At 40.0% G+C, this 10,332-nt stretch overlaps 1 protein-coding gene and 1 pseudogene across 1 annotated transcript; both read right to left on the reverse strand.

Annotated features, from left to right (window-relative positions):
* Positions 1 to 5,829: 5,829 nt before the first annotated feature.
* Positions 5,830 to 6,768, reverse strand: LOC127215520 (olfactory receptor 2B11). Its single transcript, XM_051175936.1, has one exon. The coding sequence runs from the start codon at positions 6,766 to 6,768 to the stop codon at positions 5,830 to 5,832; it is 939 nt and encodes a 312-aa protein (XP_051031893.1).
* Positions 6,769 to 8,805: 2,037 nt separating this feature from the next.
* LOC127215527 (homer protein homolog 2-like) lies at positions 8,806 to 9,853 on the reverse strand (annotated as a pseudogene).
* Between the last annotated feature and the right edge of the window lie 479 nt (positions 9,854 to 10,332).

The following is a 10,332-nucleotide window of genomic DNA, read 5'->3' on the forward strand; positions in this document are numbered from 1 at the left end:
GGTCACTGGCAGTAGGACTATGATACAGCCTGGTACATGAGCTAGCTTGTTGAAGGCCATTCCTTAGGGTGAGATACCATGCTCAGAGGCAGTAAGACCATGATGATGAGCTAGTTTGTTGAAGCCCATTTCTAAAGGTAGGATGCCATGTTCAATCTTAATGAATGGGAGAGGGTCAGGCCATGCCCCAACCTATTGTGGCAGACTATGTTGATTCCTCATGGGAGTCCTTATCCTTGAGGAGGAGAGGACTGGGGGTGGTCTGGGGGTAGGTGAGGAAGAGTAGGAGGAAGCAAGGCTGATGGGAGGAGGTGAGGGGGAATGGGGTGAGAGAACTGTGGTTGGAATGTACAATGAAATCAAAACAATAAAAAGTGGAAAAGAAAAAAATACAAATTCTTTTTACTGAAGAGATAGCAGATTAAGTCAATGTTTGTCTCGTGGATAAATTTTCTCTAGGGCTGGAAGTCAGCATTACAAAGTTTAGAAAAACAGAAGTGGTAGCTCTTCCTAATTCTTGGTCCTGGCTGGCATTTTCTCATTCTGAGTTATGACTCATAAATTTACATTATCTAGTGCTCAATCAATACTTGAACTTCTTCAATTCCTAAGCTGAGACTGTACATTCCTTTGTCTTTTTTCTTTCTCCAGTGTAAATTGTGATGTCCTGATTGCTGTTCTCCTTGAGGACATCAGCATAAAAAGCTGTCTGTGTCTGCTTTTGACCCACTACACCAGGCTAGGAGAGTAGAGCTTGGTAGTCCCTGGAATTATCACTACCTATGAAGAGAGGGCTGTGAAGCCAGTAAATTATTCGTTATTAGCTAGAAGAAAAAACTAAGAGCACTCAGTATATCAGAAGAGGGTTCTTATCTAAAAACAAGTGGGGGTTTAGGAAAGAAGTTTTCTTTTACTTCCTTGACTAGATCATTAAAAGTATAATTCTCAAAGAAAAGACACCCTTCAGGGTTTTTGTTGATTGCACCATCTCCCAAGAGTTTTCTTTCTGTGACACAACAACACTGTTTAACTAAGATCAAACTATCACTAAGAAAATATATTCTCAGATATGTTTGCAAAAAAGACAAAGAGTTGTTTTGAATTTACAAAAATGTCCTACCTGAGTCCTCATTATACAAAGAGCTAAATTTTACATGGCGAGGGTCAAGAGTGATGCCACTTTAATTCCAATACTAAGGAGACAGAAGTGAGAACCTCTGTCAATATAAATATATTTAAAAAATAAATAATGAAATCAATAAACAAATGAAATAAATCTAAGGATATATATATATATATATATATATATATATATATATATATATGTTAAATGCAATGACTCTGATGCTTGAACTGTCACAGGTTTGTTACCTATGGGGTTTTTCATGGGGATACCCTGAAACAAGCATGTTAGCTTCTAGGGCTATATAGACTATGTATTTAAATTTAATGTGTGAGTGACATATAGACCTATGGAAATCAGGATACGCCAAGGGTTATAAACAAAACTGACAGTATAAATAATAATGAGATTAGTGAAGTGGGAAGTTTCTTGGAAACATTTTATTTGTAGTGGATGACTTCATATTTCCTAAACAAATATGTTTAATGTGTTTGAGCAACACTGATACTTCAATTCAAGTTAAGGCTAGGGGCTCAGTGCTAGAGTACTTATGAAGGGGTTAATGAGCTAAAAGCCCCAGGTGGCCTGAGAAGCTCTGGACAGGAAAGTTGGCTTCACTATCACCTGTGGGATATTAGGTTCTGGATACTTCTGATAAGAGGATCAGCATACCTCTTTGAATGGTATCTACCACTCTGAGACTGCAGAGAAACTGACCTGCATCTCGAAAATTCTCCTTGTCAGTCCTATAAGAATGTGAAGAACCCCACACCACGTGCACAAAATCAATATCTAACAATTTGCCTAGCATGAGATAGATTGAGGAAAGTGAGAGGGGTAAGAGACAGAAGGAGAGGGAGGAGAGAAAGAGAGGAAGAGTGAGAGGGAAAGAACACCATTGCTTACTCTCATGATATTTGTTCCACTATTGCACAAATATATCTACCTGTCTTGCTAGGCAGGTAGATATTGTAGCTCACAAGAGTCACAGCCGGACATGATTGGTGATGACTTCTTCCACACAATGAAGAGATGAAGCTTCCAGATCAATACTGGTTTTATTTCTCCATGTTCTATGATTCAAGTATGTGATGCCATCAGCAGTATGCTGTTACCATCAAGATCTGGAGGGTAAAAAAGAGCAATGACAATGGACTGTAATATTTGAGGGTTTGTGGGACCTGATTTGCCAAGAACTCCAATAGAGGTAATCCATTCCTGACATTGGACTTTTTGTTAGTCTGTGGTATCTTACTAGGGCATTGTTGCCCCATTATAGGATAATTACCTTAAAACACACACACACACACAGAGAGAGAGAGAGAGAGAGAGAGAGAGAGAGAGAGAGAGAGAGACAGACAGACAGACAGACAGACACACACATACACACAGACACACAGAGACACACACGCCAGAGGAATTATGAATATATTTAGAAAATTTCATGTGACCTTTTGAGCTCGTTAGTATTAATTATTCTTCCTCACATTCCTTCTATCTTGATCCCTACATTTGACCTTTTCTGTTTCATTGTTTCACTTTCCTCCCTTGTATCACTGCATTTTCTCCCTTTTTTCCTTAAAAAATTGATCATAAAACTAAACTGGGAGTTATCAAAAGATGAAATATGAATGGCTGAGAAGTATTTTTAAATTCTTCAATGAATCCCAGAATGCTCACTATCAGGAAACTTGTAGCCACTACATGTAGCACAGATCCAGTTTAATCCAAGTCCTACATCTGCTTGCCACAGACATCAACCTCCTCTTGATCCATCTCACCTCCCTGGGACTCTTCAGATCACCATAGGACATTCTCACCATCACAAGTGACCCAGAGGTTCAGAACCCTGCCAGCTGTCTGATTTGGAGCCTCCAGTTGCTTTATCTTGCCTTGAGACTCAAGCTCAAGACAGATTTAAAAAAAAATCAAAAAATGGAGGGGGGAGTGAGAGTGAAGTCCCACCTCTAGTTAAGGAGCTATTGGCGACTGATAACTGCTGGGAGGAGGACAGTCCATTTTCTTTAAGAGTGCAGCCGCTGATGGATTGACCACGATGTGGTAAAGACCATATGTTCTGCAGTACTTGTGTATCACAAACTGTAATTGATAGGTTTTTACAAAACAAGACAGATTGTTGGGTAGGCAGGGAAGAAGGAGACATGGTAGGGGGGTAAATATGATCCAAATACATTGTATAAAATTCTCAAAGAAACTGTTTTTAATGTTAAGCATACTGAGCCATCAAGGAAATGTAGATTAAAATGACTTAGAGACTTTTTTTAATTACCCCAGTTAAAACTGTTAAGGTAAAAATATGATGACAAATATTGCATAGGTATGGGGGAAGGAGAACATTTATTCACTGTTGGTGATAGTGCAAACTGATGCAGCTACTATGGAAATTACTGTAGACAATCCTCAAAAGTTTATATACATGATCCGGGGAATATACTCCTCCATGTTCATTGGTGTTATATTCAGAATAGCCAGGAAATGGAAGCATCCTAGATGACCATCAAGGGATTGGTGGATGAATAATAAAAATATTGTACATGAAAACAATGAAATAGTATTCAGCTGTTAAGAAGAATATTGTTTTCTTAATTTCACAGATAAAAGGGTGGAGTTGAAAACAACCATTCTGAGTGATGTAAAAGACACTCAGAAAGAAAAATGTCAAACATTTCCTCTTATTCATGGTTGTTAAATTTGAGTCTTTAGATATGAATATCTCATCTGGAAAGCTCTCATACGTCTGAGTTTATATTTCTAACGAATCAGTTAAATCAGTTACCAACCAGTCTACTTTGTCTCCAGGCCTATTTGCCCTGCTAATCCTAGAATGGAAATGACCTAGAAGATAGAAAGTTTGCTTTCATTCTCCTTTCAATGAATACAAGAAATACTGTGCTGCTTGATTTGTTCCTCATTTTGCATTTATATCACTTACACAAAAACTTTCTATTAAACTACCTTGTCCTGTTTGTAATTGACTCTTCTTTGTAAAGTTTGACAGAGTTATACAGTAGGTTTCAAAACAGTTTTCCTTATTGTTGATCTATTATCACTACTTTATGCTAAATACAGTAAGAATACTAAACTTAAAACCGTCTTAAATATCTTTGAATCTTTATGTACTGTGGAAACCTTATGATTCAAAACATGTAATACAGCACCATCTCCCCTCATTTAAATTTTCTCACTTATGGTATGGTCAACATAATTACATGAATTTTGGATGACTATATTTACATATGTGTGTATCATAAAATAATTTATTCCTGACAGTCATTATATCCACTATCACACATAAATTATTGCACCAAGAACATTTAAGATCTATTCTCTTACAGGTTTTCAAGTACAGACTACACTAGTACTAATTATAGTAAACATGCTGTACAATAGGTCTCAAGCTTACTTTTCCAGTGGATTTAAATTTTGCAACATTTTACTAAAATATCTCCATTTTTTAATAGATCTCCTCCTGAGCCCACTTTTCCTTCTGACTAGTCCTTTAACCGTAGCAGTGTGGCTACCTAACAAAAACTTCACAAGAAATGAGGATTAAAGAGATGAAGTAGCAGTTAAAATCACTTGTGGCTATTCCAGGGGACCCAAGTTCAGTTTCCAGCATCCAACTGTTTATGCTCACAACAGTTTGTTGCAACAGGTCCAATCTGACACTTCCTGCATTTTCTCTAGTGTTTAGCTCTTTATTATACACTATGTTTAATTATCCATAAACTAATCCAATATCACACAAGTATATAATCCATCAATTTGTTATATTTATGTTTAACTAATTTCTTAATAAAATTTAGTTTCTTGGTGTTATTCCTAGAATTGCTTTAGCTATTTAAAATCTTAGTCATGTAGATTTGAAATTCTTAAATTAAAAATACATATCTATAAAACTAATATTGTGGATAAAATAAAAAGAGTCCTATTACAACCCCAAATCCAAATTATAAATTACTTTTTTGTGGTTTTAAAAGACATTTCATCTTGCCACAAATATATGCACAGAAATGGTTCCAGGCTGTCATTACATATTACTTTCTTGTTATTTCATTAATACAGTATTCAAAAGAAATGTTAAAAAAAAAACTAATGTGTTTTCTTTTTTTCCTATTCTTTTTGGTGTTTAATGATAAATCTCCCAATTCCTCACATAGAATGAATGTGTATTGATCTTTAAGAAAAGTTAACTTACTGCATTTTGTAAGCATCCACATAAACAAAGTCTATGAACTTCCAAGATAGTTCATTAAGGGCAATTTCTGATTCACACTGTATAGCAAGCCTTCCCATAAGAAACTGAGAAAACTTAACCAGAGTAAAGATTTATTTCACAAATGACAAAATATAAATCTATTGATGAATGGTTATTATGTGGTTTTCATGACAATTAGTTTTAAACAATGTAATTATGTTTGTTTTAGCAATTAATAAAGTAACTACTTCTGTATGTTAATCTCAATACAAGTATTGTAACATAATTTCTAATCAGAGCACTCATCCATATTGGTTGGTACTACCCAAGACTAAGCAATGAAGTATTGCCTAACAAGATTATAATGAACACAAGTAAAAAGACACGTTTTGCAAGAACACAACACTCACAAAAGATGAGCTTTGTACAGTGAATGAGTTATAGAAAAAGTCTCTAATGTGTAACAATTTTGAATGTCCATAAGCTTTCACTTTGAACTAAACATGTTTCTGGATAGGTTACCTAATGCCCCCTTTACATCCTTATTCCTTAGGGTATAGATGAAGGGGTTCAGAGTAGGTGTCACGACTCCATAGAAGAGAGCCATAAACTTGGGTTGGTCTTTTGTAATAGAGGAGGGGGGCTGAAGATACATGCTAATGGCTGGGCCATAGAATAATAGAACCACTATGAGATGAGAGGAACATGTCCCAAAGGCCTTTTTCCTTCCCTCTGAAGATTTGATTTTAAGAACAGCATGTCCAATACTAGCATAGGAGGCAAGAATTAAACACAGAGGAACAGCTAATATGAAAGTGCATACGATGGAGAGAGCAAGCTCATTACTCTCTTTTTCCCCACAGGCAGTTTTTATCAGAACTGGAATCTCACACAATAAGTGATCCAGTTTATTGTTGCCACACAGTGGCAATTGCAGTGTCACAGTGACCTCTGAGATAGAAAAGCAAATTCCTGTCAGCCACACAGTGGACACCAACAGGAGGCAGGTACGCCGACTCATGATAAGGGTGTAGTGCAGAGGTCTGCAGATGGCAACATATCGGTCAAAGGACATAAGAGCCAGGAGCAAACACTCTGTGCCCCCCATTGTGTGGAAAACATAAAGCTGAACTACACACCTCGTGTAGCTGATGGTCTTCGTGGAATCCCCTAGGTCAGTTAACATCTGAGGCACAATGCTTGTGGTGTAGCACATGTCTAGAAAGGAGAGGTTGGTGAGGAAGAAATACATGGGACTGTGGAGACGGGGATCTATTATGAACACCAGAATGATGGCAATGTTTCCCATCATGGCCAGCGGATATGTTATCAGAAGAATAATGAAAAGAGGGAGTTCCAGCCAAGGACGATCGGCAAAGCCAAGTAGAATGAACTCTTCTGGGTGACTTTTATTGGTTATTGTCATTCTTTGCAATCTGATTGACCTATAGTAAAGAAGTATCAAGCAAGTTAGTATTATAGGAATAGCAAAGACTCATGATTCATTGGTTGTGACTACAGAAGACAGGGTTAGCATTCTGTGATTGAAATAACATGGAGGGTGCTTAGAAGGTAACTCAGTCAGTATACAGCTTACAGAGGCCAGAAGAGGGCAAAGGAGTCCTGGACCTGGAATTAATGATTACTGTGAGCCTCCTTATGAACGCCAGAAATAGAACCCAGGTCCTCTAGAAAAGCAGTCAATAGTCTCAACTGCTGAGCCATGAATCCAGTCTCTCCAAGAATTTCTTAATGAGCTTCTTGTCATAAGCACTGTAACAAGCTTTTCTCACTCTTAAAATCCTTTAGTACCTGTTCCCAAATACAATAGCACAGAGGGTCTTATTTGCTAACTGTAAGATAGATTTAAATGTTTGTCCTGTTAGCTTCCTAAAAACTGTAGGTAACCTAGATATCAAGAATGTATCAGTGACAAAACAACAGATTGTTAGTCAGCATTTCTGGGCTCCACAGAAAGTACCTGACACTAAGGGGATGATGCAGATATATGCTGCACAGCTCCAGATCTGGTTCTATTAAGATATACAAGCCTAATTCCGAGGATCGTAGACTAAACTCTTATTTCATGGGAATATCTCTGTTGCAGAAAAAAAAAATATGACACAGGAACATATTTATCAGTTATGATTGTAAAGTAAGTATTTACAAGAATGTAACCTATGCACATTACTGATGCTGTTTACTTAACATTGCTGTGATAGTTTCAAACATGGGTGAACCATTAGTGTTTTTTTTTTAATTGAACAAATGTTTATTAAGCACCTATTGTATACCCAGAACTGTGCTAGGTACCCTCCTGCATCTGTTCCCACAGTGTAAGCATATGCTCATAAATAAAAACCATACAAAAACCAACCAACAACGACAAAAAGAAAGAAAAGAGAAGAAAGGAAGGAAATGAAGAAGGGAGGGAGGGAGGGAACATTGTCACAACCACACAAATCAGGGAAGGATGGGGGCACAGTGGGTACAAGTGATTTCCTATCTGTAGGCACACCCCGGAAACTTCTGGATTTCCTTCCTCTGGATAAGTCTCCACTAAATGGTTCCTTTCTTTCAACTAGGTATGTTTGACCTACAGCCTGAGGGGCCATATGCAGCCAAGGATAACTATGAACATGCTCCAACACAAAATAGTAAATTTACTTATAACACTGTAAGTCTTTTTTGACAATTATTGGGGGGGTAAGTCAATTATGTCATACTTGAGTGTGAATTTTGTAGATGATGGTATTGTGTCACAACATCAAACGGTCGCATACATTTGCTAAAGCATCAAAATGTACACTGGGAAAAGATGATCCCCCCATGTGCCTGTGCCTAGAATCTGCCGGAGAATCATACACCCTGAATGTTACTCAATAGAAGGTGCCCAGTGGCCTGTTGTAAAGTATATTGATATTTGGAAAATACTCCACCCCCACCCCCACCACTCCCACCACCACCCCAGTTCACAGGGTTGCAACAGTCCTTAAAAAAGATATAAACATCTCTGCCCTGACTGTAAATGGCTAAGGTAGACCAAGTTCTGGATTCCTGAGTCAGAAGCTCCCGGTTGTCCACAACCTCACAAGGCCAGAGAAGCGTGCGATTTTCTATTCTGGAGGAGTGAGTGGACAGCACAACCGGTCTGGAGACAGACAGAATGCACCCACATTTACAGAGGCAACACAAATGGAGAATGACCTATGCCTACTTCATCACACACACACACACACACACACACACACACACACACACACACACACACACACACAAATCATGACCTAGGTAGGCTCCCTCCACCCAGCCTAGTTATCTGTGCCTAACTGGGGAGTTCTCCCAGGAAGTCATCGATCTTTCCATCCAGCACCTCCCCCTTCAGGTGGCGCTGCCAGTATTTACACTTGCCGCACTCAGTCTTCCAAGTTTTGGTTGTCTCTTTTGGCGGCCTCTAATTTTCTCAGAGATATTCACTTTGTTTTCGGAGATCTTTAAAATCCATCTCCTTTTCTCGGAGCTCTGACTTCAGTGCCTCAATCCTGCTTTTCAGCTGGGAGTTACTCTCTTTCTCCCTGTTTATCTTGTTGTACCTGCGGAGCCGGTCATTCTCATCTTGGCAAATGGAGAACTGCTTCTTCCACTGCTCCACGCTGGCCACCGACTCACGGTCAGCCAGGCGTTGCTCTCCTGCAAGGTCTGCAGCTCAGTCTCCCGCTTCTTCATATTGGCCACACTCAGTTTGTCAGTCTCAGACTTACATGTGTGTCAACTGGACTCCCGTGTGAGGCCTTCTCATCATCCGTTCCATTGACGCTGGATGCTTGGGAATGATTACTTGAGTTCTCGATTTTCTCCTGGGACTTGTCTCTGGCTAGCCTGGCAGCTTCTTTTATCTCCTGGAATTTCTCTGCAAACTTTGTAAACTGCTGCTTCCAAGAAAACCCCAAGCCAGACACTGTGTTGACTCTGCTGTCAGCCCACTGGCTAAACTTCTATGAGGTTTTGGTGAAAGTCATGTTCGAGGTGATGGTGCTGTTTATAATCACCTTGGCCCCATCAACGCTGATAATTCGAAAGCTGTTCCTGGTGACATCGTAGAAGTAGGAAACCGTGACAGCCTGCTTGCTCACAGGCACCCAGTTCTTGGTGCTGGAGTCAATCTGGAAGACGTGCTCGCCAGTGGTGAAGATGAGCTGTTCCCCCAACTCCGGCGTTGCTCCTGCGGCGGCTCTGACCAGGCCCGCTCAGCAGCTGCTCCCCGCGTGGCACATGCGGAGGAGGCCTGAGTGCGCCCGGCTCAGCCCCGGAGCGCTCCATTCCGCCGGCTGCGCGGCTCCTTTGCTGGTGTCGCGGCCTCTGCCAGCTGCAGCAGGCGGGAGGGCGGGGGCCGGCTGGTGGCTGGGTGGCCGCGATCGGGCGGAGCCGCTGGTGCCTCCCGCCCGCCCATGGGCCGCCTGGAGCTGGGGGCGCCGCAGAGTGTGCAGCGCTCCCCCACCCCCCACCACCATGCGCCGAACTATTAGTTTTTCAAAGAACAAGTTTAGTTTCTACAAATTCTTCCATAATTAAATTTATCTAACTCTCATATTAATATGTACTTCCCCTTCCCCTTCCTATTTCTCCTGAGATGAATGTGACTTATCTTCCAGTATATTTATCTTTATTCTTCTTTCTTCAGGTTTTTTGAATTATTTTAGTTACTCTGATGACATATCATAGTACAGCTCTTGAAGTTAAATGGCTTTTTTTTTTTTTCTTTATTCTTCTCCCATAAAATGCATCCTGACCACAGCCTTCCCTCCCTCCTCTCCTCACAGTCCATCACCTCCTCTCTCCCCTAGACCCTTCAAAAAAGAGAAGGCCTTCCAATGATATCAACCAAACATAACAAGATGCAGTAAGACTAGACATATACTCCTTTGTCAATGCTGGATTGGCAACCCAGTAGTAGGAAAAGGATTTCACTAGCAGGCAAGAGAGACAGAGA

The sequence above is a fragment of the Phodopus roborovskii genome, unplaced genomic scaffold (genome assembly GCF_943737965.1).
Source record: "Phodopus roborovskii unplaced genomic scaffold, PHOROB, whole genome shotgun sequence".
NCBI classification, from domain to species: domain Eukaryota; kingdom Metazoa; phylum Chordata; class Mammalia; order Rodentia; family Cricetidae; genus Phodopus; species Phodopus roborovskii.